The following is a 23346-nucleotide window of genomic DNA, read 5'->3' on the forward strand; positions in this document are numbered from 1 at the left end:
GGACACAGTTAGTTCCCTCCCAGCCTTCATAAAAAGTCATATGTAAAGTTATTTTTTAAAAAATAAAAATATTTTTGGGCACTAATTCTTTCATCAGCATTATGATTTTGGCTGTGGTGATACATTTCCAGTAACTAGGCTTTTATTATCTGAATAAAATTACAACCTCAGTGACAATTAATGTTTTCTTTCTGAATGTTTTCATAAAGTATAAATACTGCAGTTCATAATAACAGCTTCTGTTTTGAAAAAATCACTTTAATTTATATTGACATGTGACTTGTATTTACATTCATGCATGTCCTTCCAGCAGTCTTAAAACATCACTCCAGACAAGCAAAATCTTCCAACCCCTTACAGATTTCTCAGACACACCGCTACAAGGCAGACTGCAGCCTTTTTACATTTCCTAGGCTTTATTAGTTCAATCAAATAATTAGATAGAAGAGTCATGTCTTTTTTAATAGTAACTTGGGTTTATTAAACATGGACATAAGTTTAATGTGACAGCTAATTATACAGCTTTAATTAATGAGAACAATCTTGGTGGCTGGAGGTTGGTTAGATTCTGAGGTTTCTATGGAAGAGTGAGTTGATAAAATCCCAAAGTCCCAAGCCTCCCATGGGGGGAGCGGGTTAGTTTCTAATTATCATGTACACTTTAACTTTTCTTATCCTTTCTTTACTGACTGCCTGACCTACCTCCCTTGAAGCTCCCTACTTAGCCTTTTCCTTCTTAATTAAAAGGCTCCAGTTAATCAATTCCTCCAAATTAACACAAGGAAAATTAGCAATAGGCCCTTCTGAATAATCTTAATTTAATTATAGCTAGTTAGGGGACTTTTTTTCATAAATTCACTGAAGTAATGCAGCATCAAATGATGCTCAAGGACGAAGGGACCTAGAAGCCTGTGATTTATAACCCAAGGGAGATAATTAACAAATGGTGCTACCACATGGAAATGGTAAAAAAAAAATCATGTAACATTACACAGATTATTTACAGGCATGAAGATTTTCTTTTGGCATTGCAGACAGGCTGAAACAAACTTGTTTGTTCTTTGTATTGCCCTTGTGATGGTGGCCATGCAGAGACACAGGTGGACATGTCACAGCCTTGGTGGGCTTTCCACAGAAACACAGCACCACAGCATCGTCAGGGTTGGAGGGCACCTCTGGAGATCATCCAGACCAACCCCCTGCTAAAGCAGGGTCTCATAGAGCAGGTTGCACAGAGTCGCATCCAGGCAGGTTTTGAATGTCTCCAGAGCAGGAGATGCCACAACCACTCTGGGCAGCCTGTTCCAGGGCTCTGTCACCCTCAAGGTGAAGAAGTTCTTCCCCAGATTCAGATGGAGCTTCCTGTGCTGCAGTTTGTGCCCAGTGCCCCTTGTCCTGTCGCTGGGCACCACTGAGAAGAGCCTGGCCCCGTCCTCTGGACATTCACCCTTAAGATACTTGTAGACATTGGTAAGATCCCCTCTCAGCCTTCCCAGGCTAAAGAGGCCCAGCTCCCTCAGCCTTTCCTCACCAGGCAGATGCTCCAGTCCCCTGATGGTCTTTGCAGCCCCCACCGGACCCTCCCCAGCAGTTCCCAGTCCCCCCTGAACTGGGGAGCCCAGCACTGGGCACAGCACTGCAGGTGGGACTCACCAGGGCAGAGCAGAGGGGGAGGATCCCCCCTCGACCTGCTGGCCCCGCTCCTCCTCATGCCCCCCAGGGTCCCACTGGCCTGCTTGGCCACCGGGGCACACAGCTGGCCCACGGGCAACTGGCTGCCCACTGGGGCACGCAGCTGGCCCACGGGCAACTGGCTGCCCAGCAGCACTCCCAGGTCCTTCTCCGCAGAGCTGCCCCCCAGCAGGTCACCCCAGCCTGTGCTGGTGCCTGGGGCTGTCCCTCCCCAGGGGCAGGACCCTACACGTGCCGCTGTGGAACTTCATGAGGTTCCTCTGCCCGACTCTCCAGCCCGTCCAGGTCTCTCTGAACGGCAGCGCAGCCTCCTGGTGTGTCAGCCGCTCCTCCCAGTTCTGCATCATCAGCAAACTTGCTGAGGGTGCGCTCAGTCCCTTCGTCCAGGTCAATGGTGAATGAGTTGAATGGGACCGGGCCCAGCACCGACCCCTGGGAGCACCGCAAGCTACAGGCCTCCAGCTGGACTCTGCGCCGCTGATCACAACCCCTGAGCCCTGCTGTTCCGCCAGCTCTCGATCCACCTCACTGTCCACTCATCTAGTCCACACTGCCTGAGCTTACGTGTGAGGATCTTATGGGAGACAGTGTCAAAAGCCTTGCTGAGGTCAAGGCAGACAACATCCACCACCGCTCTCTCCTCATCTACCCAGCCAGTCATTCCATCAGAGAAGGCTATCGGGTTGGCCAGGCATGATTTCCCCGTGGTGAACCCATGCTGACTCTTCCTGATGATTTTGTCTATTCTGAGGTAGAAACAAAGAAATGGGCAATAAGTGCAACCTTAGCTTCTTGCGATCCTGGTGGTGGAAGCACAGCAAAAGGCCTCCTGTCTGTCCTAGAAGGCAGCAGACACAAGCAGGTTATAGTGACAGCACTCTGTAGAAACCTGCCAAATCCTGGGGCACAGCCACTTGCTGCCACAAAGAGGGTGGCACAGAAGGCACCTCAGGTATGTGTTCCTGCTGCTAAGCCACCCACCTCAGAAAGCAAATACATCAGTGAGTCAGTTTGCTAAAGCACGCTGGCTGCTGGCCATCACTCACTTTTGATCATGCTGACATCATTGGCGCCATCTCCGATTGCCAGGGTCACAGCCTTCTTGTACTTCTTCACCAGCTCCACCACCTGGGCCTTCTGCAGCGGGGTCACCCGGCAGCAGATCACCACTTTGCACATGCAGGCAGTTCTCACCAGCTCCAGCTCCAGATTCCCTTCTAGCGCATAAGCCTGAGAAGAAGGGGCAAAGGGGGCATTCGGGTCAGACTCAGAGCAACTCGTGGCCTGACAAAGAGGGTGCAGCGGGAAGGAAAGGGGAACTGAGCAAATTCTTCCATTCGGCAGAAGGAAGGTACAAGATACTTAGTCGCAGGGAGCATCCACACCGCACAGCATATGCCACCCAGTGTACACCTACAAGCTTGCACCTTGGGTGCACCACAGCTGGATATGCACAGCTGTTCTGGTTGACGTAACGTGACAGTGCGGCAGAAATGTCAAACAACAGGAGCACTAAACTAAGGAAGCTGCTGCTGGGCCTGAGGCAACCCTGTGTGTCTCCATGTGAGAGTCTCTGCTCATCCCTCTTGGTTTATTTTTCAAGGTCTGGGAGATATGTGTATAAATAGAAGATATTTCAATTTTGGAGTACTTAATTAAAAAAAAACATGGAAAAAGCTGAGCTCAGGTGGGCATGACAAAGCAAAACACAAAGCCAGGGAGAAGGCAACTTTGCTCTGAGTGCTGACCTTTTAAATCAGTCATCTGCGTTATTTCTGTTTGGGAAGTACAGAAATAATTGGATGTCTGGTCACCCCTCCAGATCTGCGTGAGGATGACAGAGTAGCGTTAGCTTTTCATGTTTATTTCAGATCATGCTTTTTGGCTCTGTTCTTTGGTATCTCTTCTCAGTAGATATCCGTGGAAGGAATTTAAAGGGCTCTCCCCTACTCAAAGCCACTGCAGCAGGCCCACTGCCCTTTCTGCGTAAGACAGACAATCCTTAGGCCAGATATACTTTATTCCAAAACAGAGAGCTGTGAGGCACCAGCAACTCCTCTTCCCTCCTGTCAGTGGCAAGCAGGCTTGCTCAACAAGAGACCTTTTCATGGTTTAGCTTTAGTACCATCTGCTCAGTGTGGCTGGAGATGGCTTTTGCCACAACATCCTCACTGCGCAGCACTAGCAAAATGTTATCACGTAGTACTAATGGTACTGCACACAAATCAGCTACTGTGGTGATGCCATTACAGGTGCTGATGTGCTTCTGTTCACTCACTTTGTTCAAGCAAGAGCACATGTGTGCGTAGCCCCAGTGCTGCTATCCCAGTCATTTGCACATAGGGATACAGCACTGAACAGATGCTGTGCTTGACTGGGACGGTATCAGCACTATTACCATTGTCCAAGCTGTAGGTTCATAGAAATAAATAAATACAGTTTTGTCCACATCTGTCCTTGTTGTCCACATCTAGGAGAGAACCCTGGTCTTGGTGAGACCAGCTGTGTCCACTCTGCTGCAGGCTATGTGAACTGACTGCTCCCACAGAGCCCAGATATGAATTTATTTGTCTGGGACATCTCCTTGCCAGTGTGTGGGTAAATGTGTGGGTTTCCAGGAATAACAAGAAAGCTTTGTCACTGCTCCCAGTGGTGCTTTACAGCACCGCACTCAGGGTGTGTGCTGCAGGCTGAAGGAACAGAGGAGGAACAGGCATGGGCTTGTGGCAGGCCAGGATGTCAGAGGAGTCGCCAATGCAGATACGCTGAACTCGACAGAGTTCTTGTCTCTTTTGCATTGAGGATGTGAAGGGAATTAAGGCCCTGGAGTTAAAGAGGGAGTGACTGTAAAAGAGGGAGAGAGGGTACTTGACAATGTAGACACTGCCTGAAGGTGTCCCGTCTAGTCCAGGGCCCGTCCATATACATGGCACACAAGCCAAGAATGGAGCAAAATGAGATTTTTTTAAATAGCCATTTGCCAGGCTGGTATAGAGCTGGGAGTTCAATTTGCTGGACTGCTGTCAAGAGAGGCAGCAACCACAGGGAACAGAAGCATCTGGTCCCTGAAAGGCAGCACCTCCCAGCTCTTTCCACATCTACCTATTTGCTTCCTCTGCAATCTGGGAAAGCAAAACACAATAGACAAATAAACCTGATCTAAGATAAAGCCTTCCTTCCAGACAGGTTGAAATGTATCTAAATTGTTTTTTTTTTCTCTAAACTGCTCTAAAAGATTTTCAAGGATGGAAAACCTATTCCAGTGCTTCACTGTTCTCACTAGGAAGATATTTCACCCCAAACTCTCTTATCTCAGTTTAATTCCATTACTAAGTTTACCTATTATTATTTGAAGAGCATCACCTAGACTGATCAGTATTCTTCAGGCTCTCTCACTTCCCCCTTACACTTTCCAGATCACGCATGACTACTCTTACAATTTTATTTTTACTCTCCCTAGTTGGTCTACATTTTCTCAAAGAAAATGGCCCAAATAAGCTGAATTATTTCAGGTAACACTTTACCGATGCCAAATGAAACAGGAGGCTTTCTTCGCAAGTCTTACAGATGATGCTTTTACATACATATCTCTGATTTTGTGTGTGTGTAGTTGATTATGTGAAAGTGGAGAACAAAGCTTTTGTTCTTACTGAATTGCATTCTCCATTTTTCCAAAGTATTTCTGCAATTTCTTAAAATTGGTTTCAGATCTGATCTTGAACTCCTGTAGTTTCTCCCAGCCTGGTGTATCTGCTCTCTTTTTAAGCAGTTAATGCAAACACTGAATATCAAATAGATGTGGGATAGCCCTTTGCAGATGCTATTAACTGTTGTTTTAAGTGAGCCTTTTAAAAGCCATACTTTCCAAGCAGTCTTTCATTTGTCGCTTAGCAGTTTTATCAGACTGTATTACTTTAGTTTGCTTGGAAGAACATCATGGGAGAGAGCACTAAACAATTTATTAGTTAGGTTATAAGATATATATCCTGTAAGTTAAATATATCTGTTATCAGCTGTATTTAGCAGAACATGTTCTTGGAATATTGAAAACCTTGTCTGATGTGATCTTAGCTTCTTGCCATAAACTGACTGCTTATTTTTCCAGTATCTTTCTGGAAATGAAAATTGATCCAGCTACTCTACGCCTCTTGTTCCTCTAACATCAGGGCCAACGCTTCCCTGTTCCAGTCTTCTGAAACCTTGCCCATCACCTTTGATGTCTCAGATAACCACTGAACCTAATCTTCAATTAGGAAAAAAAAAATAATCAACCCTCTAGAGCTAAATTTGTAAAGCAATTTCAGCTTCCAGTATGTCCCTGTCACATTAAGCTCTTCAGAGAACTCAGCCCTAACATGACTGAACCTTTCTTACCAGGCTGTGACCGGTGATAACCAGACCGTACACACCATTTGCTTGCTCATCAGGTATAATTTTTGGTTTTTTTGAAGATTTTTCAAACTGAACGTTGATTTCATCACTGTCCAGAAAGGAGTCTGGCTTCATCTTTCTCCTTGCATTCCTAAAAATAATCCAGAATAATAATGAAAATCTTGTAAAGATATGTATGTTTTATTAAATAAACTTTAAGAAAATTAAAGCAATTAATGCTTCCCTTTGAAATTTTAGTTTAATTTTCCTTGTATCCCTACAACAAGATGCATTTAGCCGCTGCTGCTCTTTGTGCAGATCGTTCACATTTCTGAAGCTCTAACAAGTGTGTGCTAAACCTGTGCTGATTTAAGGTCAACCAAATCATCTGAGGGTCATGAAGGACAGTATCCCAAAGGGCATCCCAATTTCTGTGCATATTGTCTGGCAACCACCAGGACTGAAAAACTTTCCCATTTTCCACCTATATCTTAGAACTTGTGTCTACCGAGTAGGCTAAGGAGGAAGGTAGATTTCCAGATAATGTTAGGAAAGGACCATATCCAGACAAAGGACTGCAATGTAGATGAATGGCAATAGCAGTGGAGCAACAGCATAGTTCAAGCCTGGAGCCAAAGGCTTTGTGGCTCCAGATCACTTGTCTTTGGCAGCGAACAAATGCCTGCCTGGCTCTGCTTTCTTACACTTTATATAGATTGACCTCTTGGATCAAGAGGCTTCAGAGTTTATCCTCAGAGATTTCTACATAATGTGTAACTACTGGATCTACAAGGGAACCGGCTAGCCCTTATCTAAGGTCCCTGAATGAACTGCAACAAGTCCACAGGAGAAAAACGTAGAATAATACAAAATACAAGTAGTGTCAGTACACAGCAACGGAGCTGTATATTTCAGCCATTTACCTCAGCTCATTAAGTACATCATCAGACGTGTTGCCTTCAACAATGAAAACATCTTCCATGTCATCATTCAGCAAATTGCAGGAGTAACCAATGTTCATTGCTGTCTCTGGGAAAGATTAACCAGGAAGATGACCCACGTTAGTGGTCCCAAACTCACCCACCATCCCTGTGGCCTTTTTATATACATGACAAAAATTCTCTCTCAAAAGCTCTGTATTTAACTTTCCCTCTCCCTACTCCCAGAAAAGCCCAAAACAATAGCTCGGAAGAAGAATATCAAGACATTTTGTTCAGAAAATTTGGGGGGAAAAGGTATTTTGTTATTTCATAAACAAAACCAGTACATTTGGAATATGAAAAAATGAAATGTTTCTTTTTTTTCAAAAATTTTCTGCTCATTTCTTGGATTAAAATATTTGCCAACACTTTTGCCCTCCCTGAAACACCATGGTTTCAGTGCAGTTACTATTTCTCCAAAAGAATTCACTGGAGTTTATTTATTGTTCTTTCCAGCTTCATGATTTCCCCAAAAGCCTGTGTTCTCCCCATTTCTATTCTGGATCATTAATGCCAGGGCTGAACTGAAACAGACCCAACATCCACTTTAGCACTGAAGGTCCTGGAAAGTGTGACAAGATTTTTTCCACCTCCTCCACCAGGACAGTCGACTGTACTAAAGTGACACCTTCTCACAGCATATGACAGGGACCATGGGATGCTTACTGTCACCTGTCCAAAGGCAAAGGATGTTCCCTTCGCACTGCTTTCAGCCTCAGGACAGGAATTAAGAACAGCTACTACCTAGAGTTACTTGGTCTAATTACGGACAACCAGAGTTTTGCCTAGTTGGCAATGACGCAAACCCTGTAAATTTGTCATCTGTGCATTTTTCAAAGAAGAAAGAATGAGAACGTGGGTCTTAGCAGAACCATACCACTGGTGGGGAAGCAAACATCCAAAGCCGTAGCCCCTTTACCTTGCTTGTCTCCAGTAAGAACCCATATCTTAATGTTGGCTTTGGCAAGAGTCTCAATTGTCTGAGGGACTCCGTCTTGTAACTTGTCCTCAATCGCTGTGGCACCTAGCAGCTTAACAGAAAATGGCAGGGAACGGGTAAGTCTTCTCATTGCTAGCAAAGGAGAAAGCATTAGACCTTCAGATAATTACTCAGTCAAACACAAATGACATCCAGGAATAAGGTTGTGCTGATTTTCATTCTTGTTTAGCAAATTTACTGTACCGAGTAGAGCCCTGATCTGGCAAAAATTCTAGTCTCTAATCCCCCAGGCTCAGGTGGATCATGAACACACATGAAATTATTTGCCAACACATTTGTAGACCTGCAGGTCTGCGTTCTTCCACATGACCCCGTCACAGCAGATTGAGCTTTAACTGAGGGACAAAGACAGCTGTGGATCCATGTCCCCAAACCTCCATATGCATCCTCTCATGCAGAGCTTGCTCCCAGCTGTATTGTACTGCAGCTATGGCTGTGAAACATCTTCTCTAGCCCATAACAGACCTGTGCCCAGGCCTGCTCCACACTACCACACAACTAAACCACAGACTGCTCATGACACAAACCTTCATTATTTTAAAGTTATTTCTTGTACTGCATTTTGGAGATACTTGGTGGCTTTAACCTATCATCAAAGGGACACGAAGGCTTCACTGCTAGCTCGGGTTTAGACAGTATCTGCTACTACCTACCTCCTGCTGTAGGGAGACTAGATTCAGAGGTTGGCTTTAAGCCCAGGATCCCTTTTGGCTCCCTGGGATGTTGATCATTCATCAGCTATGAATGCTACCAATGTAGACAACAGCTCTGGTGGAACTTCTCTATAGGATCCTCAAAACTGCACAATCTACATTTTATAGCAGTAGCCCCTGGTCTAGTTAGTGAAAGCTTAAATGTTTGTAGCATACAAAGTCAACTCCTGGGAGCACCTGCTCATCTTTGGCAGCCTGAGCCTGAGCTGGAAGCCCAAACATGGACATTTATATCAAATGTGCCTGGGAAGAGAGAACAAAGTCTGGCATTTCCCACAGTCATTGTCTTTCTGGCAGCCCAGAAAGGCACAATAGTGTTGTTGACAGGGCCTAGCCTGTATGCCCATAAGCTGGTGTAAGAGCAGCTGGAGTGACAGTCATGATACTTTCTTGACTGTGGATCTTCCTTAGTTTTTGAGTCAGTCAATGATAAATGGCATTTTTACTACTATTGTCTGAATCTAACCATGTTCCACCCCGTTGTGTCCTTATATCCTTTGCTCCCTCTAAGCGCTTCTAGCAGAAGCCTGCCACACACAGGACTTCTGCTCTTGCCTTTCAACTAGACTATGACACTTGGCAGTCCTCTACACCTTCACAAGATCCATCTGCTTCTTTGCTGACTGTGGCACTCACACCCAGGCTTTCCCACACCTACCTTCTGTTCTTCCCACAGCACCTTTGGGAAGTAAAGTCACTCCTATACAAAGTACAGAGCAGGGTCTGGTGTTAACAGTGTTTTCTTCTGAGCCACTCTTCTTCCTGCCATGAGCCCACGACCTTTTCTCTACTCAGGCCATGAGCTTCATAACCCTTTTTTGCAAAGCAACTGGACCTTTAACCTCCTAAACCTCCATGTCTTTCCTGCTTTGAACATGACCCACAGAGCATTTGTGCGATGTATTCTCTGAACTGGAGGATCATCATTTTCCACCACTCCACTGAGACTCAGAAGGGCAGCAGGTTCTGCCCCATGGACTATGCAACTTCCAGAGGTCAGCATCTCCTTGGCTCACACTCGCTCCTTCCCAGGCCCTGCTGGCATCCCGAGCATACAGCTAGTGAAAGGAGCAAAGATGGCAGCTCCCAAGATTTCTGAGATTTCAGGAAAGCCCTGCTGCGAGTGCAAAAGCTGAATTGCTTCCCCTCAGATCCCACGCATCCTTTTCATTCATTATTCATTAGTCTAAAGCACAAGGCAGACTCCTCAGAGCATTCACAAAGCTGTAACAATGCTCAGGGAGAGAAGAATGATGTGAAGATTACAGTTTAGCCCTATTTCCAATTGACACAAACATGTTCATGGACATCATCTCCCCATCCCACCCAGGGCTGCAAGAACAAAGAGGACTCTCTCTGAAATGGAGGGGCGCTGGGGATTATTCACTGCCTGCCATTTCAAAGACAGGAAAACACGTAATCAGCCATTTGCACATACAAGGAGAGCTATGAAATATTTGTGTCCACGTCATCCCTGACACCCACGTGAGTTAAAATAAAACCATTCTCCTGCACTGGTGGCTGACACCCCGGTTATGGGCTCCTGACGGAGGTGCCAGTGAAAACCCAGGACTGCCATATTCTTCACTGCTCCTGTCACACAACCCACTTAGCTGTTTGCAGAACAATGTTTACTGAAGTCATCTTGAGCTGTTTATTGACAAACCACCATGCTCGCTGCCTCCCCCAGAGTCTGACCCAGATTCCCTGAAGCACTAACCATTAGGTCTTTTTCAATCTCTTCATATAGCTCTGACAATTTATCTTCCCGTCCTTCCAAGGCAGTGCTTGCTTCATGGTGACGCCTGATCCAGTCCTGGAAGTAGTCTTCGTCCAGGCTTTTATAGGCCACCACAAGTGTCCTCAGACCTTCACCAGCAAACTCCTGTGGGACAGTGGTGAGGCAGAATAGTTCAAAGAAGAGCAGTCAGCTCACCTGGGCTTACAAAGGACCCTCAGAAAGCAAATGGCTATATGCAAAAGCTTCTTGCCTAATGTCCACAGAGGAAAGGTGAAAAAATTGAACCTCAGACCCCAAATCTTGGGGTACTTTTTAAAAACTAGTCCCAGACCACTTTATCATTGCCATCCATGGTCCTTACAAAGAACAAATTCAAAAGGTCTTCCCAACTTTCTGGCTTTAAAGCTTTACATTAACCAGGCAGCTGTTTCCCAGGCTCAAATTTCTCAACAGAACATTCAGAATAGTAAGACCTAAATAAACACTGAACACAGCCTTGACTTTTGGCTCTGGGCTCAACCTTTTTAGAGTACAAGTGCTGGCTCATATGCACAGTGTGAGCACAGTCAGTCATGACATCTCAGCAAGTCCTTCTAACTGTGCTTTCTGCAGATGTATGATTGACAGTATGGATCTCAGTGTTTGGTGGAATGACAGAGATCCCTTTGTGAAAACTGAAGTGTTCTCCAAGCTTGAAGTAAAGGTGCATCAGGAACAGGCCACCTCCATAGCTCTGCTCTGCCCTCTGCTTTGCCAGCAACTTTCTCTGGCTCCTCCAGGCAGTGAGCAGAGATATTTTTGCTATTGCACAACCTCTCTGGCAAAATTTTCTGTTATCTTGTGCTTCGCACTGTACCAGCAGGATCTGGCATCACAAGAGGGAGTAAATATTTGCCAGAACATCCCCTTGTGTGAGTAACCACCTACCTGTTCACACCATCAACAACATAAAAGGCCACAAGTTTGAGTGATGCATTTTCCTTGCTGCCCAGTCAATATGCCCCTATATGATCTGGAAGAAGGGGAGCTGAGTGAGAGTATGTCCCAGCACTTGCCTTGTCCCTTCTGACTGAGACCTCTTGGGTCGCAATCACTGCAGATCTTAATTGTATTCAAGAAGGTAAATGGCTCTGTGGCCCTTTACTGATCACCTGAGTTATTCAGGCCCAAGGCATGCTTGAATGCATTGGGTGCATGTGTTGTAGAGTAACAGCAGACTTGGATGGAATTTAGTTCCCAAAACACAGATTGTGCCATTTCAGGTGTCTCACCTATCCTGCCTGACTTCTAGTTCCTACTCCAGAGAAACACGTATCTTCTGAATGTCCAGCATTGTATTTGCCAGATGTCCTGGAGCAGTTCAAATGGCACCTGATGCCCATGCTTAGACAACTAATTTGAGACCAAAGGCTTTATAAATTAATTTCTCTATATATTCCATAATTTAAAAAATTGGTGCTTACATTCTGTTTCCGAAATCTGTGTTTTGTCTCAACACAAAGTATATTTCCATACCTGGTGAAAAGGAAACCATCAAATGCAGAGATGTTGTGCAGAAGGGAACACTTACATTCAGGTGTTCTGTGGTCTCCTCTTTGAGAGAGTTGCAGGATGAATGAAGCAGTTCATAAAGAATGGTGTCAGCCCCCTTGCAGTACAAAGTCAAGTCACCTTCTGGACTCCGCACTATGAGGGAGGAAAAGAAATGCTACAAATCCCAGAATGAGGCACTTGGGATTCACAGCACTTTCATCAAAACAAAGGAAGGTTTTTAGAGGTGTCCAAACTCCACAAAGTTTTGGCAGACTCCCAGGAATCATGACCAGCTTTCATTAGAAAAGATGATGCTACTACTCTTTACCTTAGTGGTAGCAGCACAGACAACTGTACCCCGACTGCACTGGTCTGAGCAGATGCTCTGTTGGACTACGTGGTTCCTAAAGGTAGCACCTTAGGCAAGACATCTGCATTCAAAAGTCAAGAACAATTTGTTCTTAGGGAACTGGTCCTGCTGCTCCTATTCCTTCTATCAGTAAAGGTACTAGCACTCTCTTGCTACAGTTACCATATTCCAATTCATGAAGTATCTGAGGATGTTGGAGAGTTAACAAAGGCTACACAAGGTTTCTTGAATAACTTTTGCATTTTCCTTTTGGGAAAGTGGTGTTCTCTACTTGTCCTTGCTTTCTCCTTTCCCACTTTCTCAGATTTTGCTGACAATTTTCAAGCTAGCTAGAAGGAAGGCCATTCCTGCATTGTCATGAGGGAAGTAAGATATGTTAAAAGCTTATTGTCTTCAGGAGGCTGCTCTGTCACTGTGGTCCAGATGTTAAAATACTCTGCCACCTGCCTAAGTGAGGTGTTTACCTAGCACTGTTTCTGTGTAATTGGAAAGTCAAGGCAGCTCATCTCAAGTGCTCAGAAGTAAACATTATTCAGAAAGCATTGCAAAGGACGTCTCCTAGGAAAAGGCATCACAGCAGAATCAGGGCCAACTTGAGAGCCTAAAATGTCAGGAAGGAAAGCAGGGAGCAGAGGGAACATACCAATAACAGACATTCGCTTGCGAACATTGTTGAAATCAAGAATTGCCAGGAGTTTGTAGATTTTTGTTTCTCCCATTTCCACGACAGTGATGGTCTCTGGTGTGCGAGCCCGGAACACAAACCCAAAGTTTCTGGCAGCAGTGACGAGGGCTCCCTCATCAGGAGATTGGGCCTGATACACCAAGCTACCTGACATGCAAGAAAAAAAAGGTAATGCGGCTTCTGTCTTGTTTCTGAGGCTCAACAAATACAACATTAAAGATATTATATAGCAGTTAACCTGTTGCTTTTCTGTCTGTCCTCAGAGGTGCAACTCTAAAAAGCACCTTATGTCCACATGTCTCCATCAAGTCCCATCAACCCATCCTCCAGGCCAGTGCTAGAGGCCTCCTAGACTCTTTTGGGGTCTTTTATCACTCTCTTTGAGTCCAAAAAATCTCATTAAGAGGACAGCTTCCTTGGGTTTAATTCTTTCTAGTTACACATGCATGTATTTTTCTCATTATTATTTTCACCTTATATGTGTCAATTAATGGTTCTATAGCCTTTAAGGAACTCACCCTATCTGGGATTTGAGGAGACTGACCCAGTACTGTGGGAACAGTGGGTGAGTGGAGCTAATGAGTCTCCAGTGGATAGATGCTCTATGCTCTTTACTTTATGGGACTTAGTGCAGGGCAGAGAAACAGTGGGCCAAGCCATCTGCCACCTCAGGGAAGCTGTGGCACCTGCAATTTCCACACTCCAGAGATGTGGTGTTTGCAGGAGTGTCAGCTCCACCACAAGAACACACAGGGAGTGGAGGCCCTGGTCCTTTCTCTTCCCATGTGGTATCTCCTAAGATAATTGATTTATGTGTAGCCATATACTACAGAAAATCACCAGGGAGCCAAAAGGACCAGTAACAGCTTCTGTGGAGAGGAGACATACTGTGGTGCAGGGTGAACATAACCACTCAGTCTGGTGCCTTCAACAGTCCTCACCTTCCTTCTTCTCCTCTGGCATCACTGTGTGACAAAGCGAGAGCAGCCGGAAGAACCTGTGCGTCGGGACATCGCTCCGCTTCACAGCTTCAACCAGGCTATGGTCATAGAATGCAAACTTCGGGTCGGCTAACTGGTTGTATGAGAAATCAACCTTCTCTGTGTTCTGCAGAAATATGGCTTGGTGTTATTTGTGGAGATGTCATATGATTGTACACCAGTGCCTGCCCATCATAGCCCCTCTGTCTTCCTTGCATTTACAAATAGCCCTCTCCTGCAGGGCCATTCATGACAGAGACTGATGAGTCTAAGTGGAAGATCATGAAAGCTACTGAATCACGAGAGAGAACAGACACTTCAGGTGCCTTTCAGAGCAGCACTCAGGCTGAGAACCTCATCAGCTAAAGATGCCTTTCTGTACTCTCTACAACAGCAAATGCTCCTGCAGGACCTACACCAAAGGGTTTCTATAGCAAAGAAATGCCTATCCTCCAACACATGCCCGCTTGGAGGCATCATGTTCCTGATGTCACTGGCTGCCTGTGATAGGGGAATGTGGAAACCCAAATTAAAACAATTCAAAAGGCTGTGTTCTCCGCCCTGTTCTCCCAAAGCAAGAAAAAATCCTGATATGGAAAAAAGATGACAGACTACAGATGTAAAGGTTCAGCTCCACAGGCACTGCCTGTTTTGTCTAAAAACAAGGAGCCCCAAGTGGAAGGGAGTGTACTGGAGACATGGCCAGAAGCTCACAGTACGATGTGTCATGGAGAAATGCACTGCTGAGCCTGTCTCGGGATGATTCCGACTCCCGCCCCATCCCTGATGAGCTCAGAGTTTCCAGGATGGGAGTCATCCTTTTTTGACCTCTGCTAGCTGACATTTAGAGCTTACCGCAAGAGCACAGACCCAACCCACACACACACTCATCTGCGCAGCATGGTCCAGGCACTGCCACACCATGGATGCAGGGGCAGCAGGGCTGTGCACCAGTGAGTACCAGGGGCAGGAGGAGCTGCTGGGCAGCCCGTTGGCAGGAGACCAGCATGTCTCCCCAAGCAAGTCCACCTTTTGCGTTTTGCTGCCTGAGTGAGGGTAGTCTTTAGGCACAGCACTCAGCACAGAGAGGCAATTTCATCAGGTTATTTAGGATTTAAATGGCCTGGACATGAATTGTTGGAATGAGGAGTGAGTTTTTCATCATCATCTTGCCATTTGTTACTAGGATTACTGTATGTGGTTTTCAGACATTCTACAAATCCAAGACATGGTTTTGTGCCAGCAAGCAGGGGCTAGAAAGAAATGGAGCAGTCACCCAATTTCATACTTTCCTATGTCCAAACATTAGGGAAATTTGACAGTGACCTTGTTATCAATATGAACTGAACTCACTGATTCCCCACCAAAGCTTTAACTAACTGCTGAGCATAATAAAATTCACCAATGTCCAAGTTTCCAATGACACGTATTCAAGAGGAGCTGTGCATGCACTAGAATGAAGCTGAGGGAACAATGGGCACTCAGACCACCCAACGTGCAGGTTTCAATCAGGCCTATTGGAAGGGAACGAAACTGTGGCAATTGTCTGACATCCACAAGAACACACATCCCTGTCATCAGGGTCAAGACCATCAGCTCTTGCAGGATTAAGAGCATGAGCTATGCCTGGGTGGGTTGTGTTTGCCAGCACTTAGGCAGGCAGGTTTACTGAAAGCACAGAACCTGACAGCACTTGAGCACTTACCTCATTTATTTCTATCCTTTGCCCAGCCATATCATAGACATCACCTGCAATGAAGAAAGACTGATGTTATAGCCACAAGCTCTAGGTAAGTGCAGTCTCTGAGCTTCTGTACCACAACAGTCGGTTAAAGTGTTTTGAGATGGTATCTGATTTAAAAGTTTCAGTAAGCATGAATATCTTGACACAGGCACTGGAGATTGATGATTCATATCAATCAGTTTCTGTGTTAATCCATGACAAAATCCAGAGACTGACAGATGCTTGAAACACAAAGCAGTGACCATAAAAATGACTGGCATTTGGATAAAGAAGGCTTGGCTCAAGCTGAACCCAGAAAGGAGGTTGTGCTAGGTAAGAAATGAAGGTGCTTTCAGGGGATGACTTCTCTCGTACCTTCCCTGTGGACTGTGAGGCAAAGTCCAGCTCCTGGATCATATTGGGTTTGCAACAGTCTCTGGTCAGCTACAGAGAATGAGTTGTGAAAGCCCATTCTTCCCATGTCTAAGTAGCATTTTTTTATTTGCCCTGGAACATTATTATGCTCTATTAATTTTCCCTGAACTGGTGATCTGTTCACAGAAATGGAAGATATCTCCAGGAAACACTTGAAACTTCTGTCTGAAGGACAATTTCACTTGAAGGCCTGGACTGTGCCCAGCCCAGCGAGATTCAACACTTCATTGGAATAAGATTGAAACACAGAGAATTACAGGAATGATAGATCCATACCCACATCAGACACCTCAACTGTGACCAAAGTCAATTGTAGGTACTGGTACTCCCTGAAAAAAGCCCTGAAGGTGTAGAGGAAACTCAGAAATCATCTCTCCTGAGAACTACACACCAGCTGATCTCCTGGGAACTGTAACTGAGAGGCTTTTGTATACCTCCTTCCCAATGGGAAGCTTAAGCTTCCAGAGTACCTTCCCTGGCAGCAGAATTAATCCATCCTTTCTGGCCTGGCTTTCCCAAATGCCCCTGAGAAGCAAATCCAAAGCAGTACATTCCCAGGAGGAAGCTAGGCGTTTAGAATCTTATGGGAAATAGACTGTCTGCCTTCTTTCCATGTATTTCCCATTTGTTTCTTGCAGCCACACCCTGTATTATGTTAGCGGCAACATCCACTTTGGACAAGTCATTTGGACACATGAAGGAACAGACTGAATATTTTACAAACTGTTTAGCAGCATTAGCATTGGCTAGCACAGCAGTGCTCTTTGAGATATGGTGGTCTCCAGATATTCACAGAACAAGATTTATAGGAAGAAATAGCTTCATTTATTAGGCCAGCTGATAGCAGTGAGAAACAAAGACAAGCTTTCTAGCACACCTGTCCATCAGCAGGTTTGATACAGGCAAAACAAGCATCAATCTACAGATAAGCAGTGACTAATTTCTCTGGGGAAATCTAATGGTATTAATCAATTCATCAGTTTGTGAATTGTTACCACCTCTTGAGCAGTGTGAAGAAAACTGCCTGGGTCCATACAGTGAATGAGCTGTTTAAGTCAATGACTGTCAGGATCTAACAGAGCTAACAACTTTTGTTTCCCCTTTTTTCCACCTCCCTACAAGCTTTTCTCTATTCTGATAGGTGAAGTATGTCAGGGCTAAAGACAAATGACCAGAACATTGACTAGATGCCGACTGAAGGTTCAGCTACCTAAACAGGTGGATGTGGAAAACTGCCGCTCATGCCATAAGAAACTGCTGAATGTGAGAGGTAACAGTGTGAGAAACTGATAAAATATGCAAATAACCCCATGAGGGATGGATGGTTTCACAAGTGGTTAAGAGGGAGCTAGACACGTGAGTTATGTATGGTATTTTGCAGGGTTAGCAATACCTAGGTAACCATGTCAATAACACGACAAAAGACTGAGATCACCCAGGTAGTGATATCAGAAAAAAACCCCAGATTTGAGTGCAGATGTAGTAAAACTGGGACTAATGAGGAAAAACTAATAAGGTGCAGTTTTTTTGGTTGGGATGATACTGGGGTAGAAAATGGAAGGTTAAAGGGTGTCAAAAAGGGGAAACAAGGGACAGGAAAAGGATAATAAGATATGCAAATGATGTAAACAGGCCTGTCCAGGCAGCCCTGATGGGCAGCCCTGTACTTGATTACTGCAGCTGCTTACAAAACACTCTCTTCTGGATATCACTTTTACTCTTTGTGGACCAGGAGGCATACAATGTGAATAACACTTGAAGAATAAGACAGACAACGTACCATAGGACTTGCCATTGATGGAGCACTTGTTGAAACACATGATGTTCTGAGTGAGAGTTCCTGTTTTGTCTGAGAAGATGTACTTGATCTGCCCCAGCTCTTCATTGAGTGTCGTGGTACGGGCCTGAGCCGGCGTGTCATTCAGAGCGTAATACATTTTACGGTCCCAGTCAATGTAGAAACTGTTACCTAAGCGTATAATCTCTACACTGGTAGAACAGAAAGAGAAGGTGATAGAATATTCATTATTTAAGGGACAAGATCTTTATCTCCAGCAACACTACTAGTGATTGCAATCAGAGAGCAACTTTGAAGGTAATGATAGGGTGTACTTATCAGGTTGTCCTTACATAGTCTGTAGTAAGCAATGATGAAGCAAGTCCCGCTGAAACTGTTAGGTTTATAGCAAATTCCTTTCCTTTATTTATAAACCAACATCTTATAAAAGTATCTGAAAAGTTCCAGAAGTTTTCAGGTTGAAAAGTGAGGCAGTAGCAGTGGGTTTCACTTGGTGCAGTTTTGGGAGTGGTGCTCGGACAGGGGTGGTTTCTAGCAGGACTATGTGCTGGGCTGAGCCTACTCAGTTTACACCCCAACCTCAAGGTTTTGAGAGCATCACGGACACATTGCCTATTCTTCACCCTTGTTGGCCTATATGCAATAACCAACATAGCACTACATTGTCCGGGAAGTGGCAACGTTCACTCTGTGCATATAGCACCAAGTACTATGGATTCTCAACCTGATTACACCTACTCACTTTGCAATCTACTCCTCACTTGAGCCCTACAGCCACCTCAAAGAACCTGACATTCACTTTGTTTGATGGGCACTGCAAGTGGGAGAGAGACACTAACCATACCAGCCATAGTCCTATAGCATCCTACACCTCCACCTCTCCTTTAACTGCCAAATCATCCTTTTCATTGTTTGTAAGGCTTACTGCTGTCCCTGCTCCAACTCTGACAAAGACCTCCGAAGGCAGCAGAAATAAGAAAAGCATCACTGTCATGTAGATCATTCACAATGGGTTTGAATTTGTGTCTAGGAAAAATGCTGCTCCCACCCAAGGCAAAAGCTAAACCTTTTCTAAGAAGAAACATAAAAGGAGTTTCTGGCACATACCTGACGTATAGTGAAATTGGCACCACTGTGTTCAGAATGATCACATATGACCAGAACATGAGGAAGCCTGAGTAGGAGGCAGAGTTGATGCCTTCGGCCCAGGGCAGATAGACCTGGAAGTAGTAGCCCTTATCATACTCCCAGATGCCATTGCCAATGGCTAGGATAAGACACATCAGTGCTAAAAATGCAAAAATCTGCAAAAAAAACCCCAAAATATTGCATTTTAGAGACAACGAATTTGTGATGTACAGGTTAATCAGCTGAGCCTAATGAGATCAGGTTGGACAGCCTGAATTGCAGGAAAATGTTCCAAGGGGTGAAGGAGGAAAGCCAGCAAAGTTATGACACTTTTATCTCAAGGACAAAATTACATGGTGCAGGGTCTGGAAATCTGGAATCACAAGACCTCAAACATCTGGGGGTTTAAGTCCCAAGCAGACACCTAAACCTGGGTGCTTATGGGCAGACAGCTACAGAACATCTCATTAGAGGTGAGTAGAGCTGCGGGTCCTCAAATGTCTGGCTGCACACTTGGGAGTAGAAACTGCTTGGAGGACTTTACCTGGCCACTTGTTGGATGTATCATAGTTTTTCACACCGCTTCTGAAAAACTACTGAAGATAACTTGTAATACAGAAAATCCACCACTGTGCAGGTTGGAATTCAGCACTGGGTATCATGCTGACAGTTAAAGGAGAGTTAACCACTGACTCAGAACTAATAGTTGCCTTGGTACCTGCTATCACAATCTGATTACATTTCCTTTGAATAAACAGAAAGCAACGCTAACCAGTGATGTGTGTGCTTGGACTTTAGAGAAGCCTGTTTCCTGAAGCCTAAAGGAACCAGGGAAACAGCAACTGGGAACAGAATTTCAAAGTGGGACACCTTAGTGAAAACTAGGACTTTCTCAGGAACACCATTTAATAGACATGAAAACTTTACATAGGTCATAAAGCATTTTTGGTTAAAAGAAGACAAGAACATAGAAATACAATTACTTTAAAAAGAATACACAAGGAGAAGAAAGGAAGTTAACAGAATTTAATATAAACTGTAAGGAATTACAGAACTGTGAATATCTAATACTGAAGGAGGAAGGCAGCAGAAAGAAATATCTACCCCATATGATGTAGTTAGCAGATGGAAAAGGCAGACATTCTGTGACAAGGAACACTATGTGGCTCTATCTGCTAATAATAAGCACTTTCAGTCCACTGGGTCCAGGTAATTGAAAGATGAAAGCTTAGAGGGACTAGCTGAGAAAATCTCTTAACTGTAAGGTTAATTTTTAACAGTGCTTTGAAAACTGGGAAGCTTCACCATCCTGAAAATCTGCTAACGTAATTCCAATACTTGAAAGGTAGAAATGGTGATTGTGGGTAAGATAAACTGAAATTAGCTTGACATCCTTCCTGGACAAATGATAATAAACCCAGTTCCGTTGATATCAACTTCTCCAAATATTTGACTTAAAATAACCAACAGTCTAATAAAAATGTGAAGATATAGAATCAACAGGCCGCACAACAGAGCAATTAAAAATCATCTTTTGCAAGTATAATCATGAAGGAGGAAGTATTAGTAAGACGGGCCATTATGTATAAGGCCACCCAGTAACGATCAGATTAAAACTGTAATCGACCTTTTAAAAAAAAATAATTGAGGTACAAACATAGAAACATTGCTGGTAATACTGATATTTGCATTGCTGAGGTACTATGTCAGAGGAAGAAGGGTACTTTTATGGAGCGATTTGAATCACTTGGTGAAAAGCTCACGTCCAGCTAACTTGAGTTTTAATACCAAGAAGCTGCTAAAAAGGGACTGCAGTAAATAAAGGTGCTGGGCTGAGTTTCAGGGGACATATTTATTTTCCACGTCAATAGTAGCTTTGCTATTTAATTATGGGAGGCCAAATAAATTACTCCCCTTGTGAAATAGAGACAATATTGCTTGCTGGTAAGGAATGTGGCACAGTGTTTTTAAACCTCTGTGACCAGCAGTAAAAACAGACTTCAATTTGTGCTGTTGTAATCATCAGGACTTAAGGATATATGAGAGGCATGACCCAGGGACAGGTAAGGTCCTTTATTAAATCAATAGACGTAGATGGAGAAAATAGACAAGCCTGTCTATTTTTATAGCTATGTCTGTCGGTCAGGTAGAAGTTGTTACTTCTCTTTGCAGATCTTGTCTGTTGTAAAAGAAATTAATTAGGAAAGCCAGCTGGCTGTTCTGTCTTATCAGTGTACCCTGCATGATTCCTCACTGCCCCACAGGTTAAAAATTGTTAGTTTGTAGGATACCACATTCCACATAGAATATTCCATGTGTGAGTCAGCAACGGAAATACACATGGGGCAACACAGCAGCTGAACTTCCCCATATCACAGCAGCTCTTGTCTGCAACTGCACTTGCTTTATGTACATTTTACTTTATGTCATTTGGCATGTCAATACTCTTTAACAGCTCGACTTGTCTGCACCACTTGTGCTTGCACACTAACATGCGGTTTGCTTTGAGACAAATGCAAGAGACCAAGCTGTTAACAGCACCCCTGAAGGTTAATTTCTGTGCAGAGAAACAACCGTATGCAGGGTGTTGTAATCATAACCACACTCTGGAAGAAAGGGATGTGAAAAACACCCTGATCATAGGCTTGTGCATGCTCATGGGGCTTCTCAGCATGAACATCCTCCCTCTATGGGTCCTGCCCATGCACTGCCTGCAAAAGATCCTCTGCAAGACTGGGTAGGATTTTTGTAAAGAGGAGGTGACTTTTGACAAGCATTTCCTGCTGGACTGTGAATTAAAACTGTGTCAGTTTCCTTATTGGCACTTTGGTTTCTGCTCTGCGATTTGAAGCAATAGCTTAAGAGATAAAGGCAACAGCCCTGTTTCTCTAAAAACGTCCTCCCCCCCAGCCTGCTAAAAAGCAAGTTTTGGAGGAAAAAGCATTCCTGAAGCTGGCGTGTGCATCCCTGGTGAAGGAACATTCACTTCTCTCTCAGATCACCGAGAAACACTTCCAACCATGAAAAAACAGCTATGGTTGCCATCTGGAAAGGTTCATCCTAGGTTAACCCTTGTTGGGACAGACCAGGGCGACATTATCCAGGACTCCCTTGGCAAGTGCTGCTTAAACACTGCTTTGTGGCTGGAAGTTTTATGGACAATTAAACACAAAATAGCTTTGCCAGTGTTAACATGGAACAAGTTTCATTACACTGAAGATGAACTATTTATAGCGAGCTGTGGCTGCTTTGTATTTCCAAACTCAGGAGTGCAATATACTGCCTCTTTTTATGACAGTGCTTTGTAACCTTTGACCACCCAGTGAGCTGGAAGGACCTGATGCCACATCCCCTTAGGTGTGCAGAGAGCCTGGTGCTTAGTGTAGGACAGGGCTTTACTTAGGCACCAAAATGTTAGGTGCCTTAAAAATGTCTAGAGGAAGAAACCACACCCTTGGCTCCATCAGTGCCCAAGAAGCCAGGCAGAGGCTGATGCAATCGGCTGCAACTTGCTCAGTTTTTAAAAATGGAGCCAGAACGTAAATTCATCTCATTTGTGTCCATGAAGAGACTGAAAGCTCTGGGTTGGACCCCTGACTTGTGAAAGGAGATTTGGGAAATCTTAATCAAATGCTAAATTCTAAGTTCCCTATTCAGTTTTTCTCTACTCTGTTGCTGTGCCCTGTGGATCCCCCCCATCCGTCATCATCTCCAGCTACAGCATAGCAGAACACCTAAGAAAAATGTAAAGTTTTTCAAATATTTGTAAAAATTTGAATCTAGGAGGCCCAAACCTTTTTTGGTTTTGCTGTCCCCTTAAGGGACGAGAACACTGAGGAAAATAAGCTGATGATGGCAATCAAGATTTTCACTTGGCAGAGACTGGTGTAATGTTACTGAAGTCAAGGGCATGTCCTTACTGTACATGGAGCAAGGACTTAAGAGGGGTTGAAGATAACCCTGGAGTGGCTCTCTGTGTTGTGGCACTGCTTTACAGCAAATACTCACAGACAGATGTTCAGAACACTGCTTCACATCTGTGGGAGTTGAGCTAACCACTCCTGCTTTAGTACAACTTCAGTCTCACAGAGGCACAACTGGATCTGTCCACTAACATCTCCAGTCCCTGGGCCCATCTCAAGAGCCTTTGGGATCCTGAGAAAAAAGCAGGACAGGGGCTGGGATGAAGTGGCAATG

At 44.4% G+C, this 23346-nt stretch overlaps 1 protein-coding gene across 3 annotated transcripts in view; it reads right to left on the reverse strand.

Annotated features, from left to right (window-relative positions):
• Positions 1-23346, reverse strand: part of LOC119141173 (phospholipid-transporting ATPase ID-like) — an 86594-nt gene that overhangs the window by 9850 nt on the left and 53398 nt on the right. For all 3 annotated transcript variants that reach the window (XM_037373092.1, XM_037373094.1, XM_037373093.1), the window contains exons 12-22: positions 19129-19325; positions 18004-18212; positions 15771-15814; positions 14027-14192; positions 13044-13232; positions 12068-12183; positions 10477-10641; positions 7963-8074; positions 6987-7092; positions 6067-6214; positions 2739-2922 (exon numbers count right to left, since the gene is read on the reverse strand). In XM_037373092.1, coding sequence (XP_037228989.1) covers positions 2739-2922; positions 6067-6214; positions 6987-7092; positions 7963-8074; positions 10477-10641; positions 12068-12183; positions 13044-13232; positions 14027-14192; positions 15771-15814; positions 18004-18212; positions 19129-19325 — 1636 coding nt within the window. The remainder of the gene's footprint in view (positions 1-2738; positions 2923-6066; positions 6215-6986; positions 7093-7962; positions 8075-10476; positions 10642-12067; positions 12184-13043; positions 13233-14026; positions 14193-15770; positions 15815-18003; positions 18213-19128; positions 19326-23346) is intronic.

Source organism: Falco rusticolus, chromosome Z (genome assembly GCF_015220075.1).
Source record: "Falco rusticolus isolate bFalRus1 chromosome Z, bFalRus1.pri, whole genome shotgun sequence".
NCBI lineage: Eukaryota > Metazoa > Chordata > Aves > Falconiformes > Falconidae > Falco > Falco rusticolus.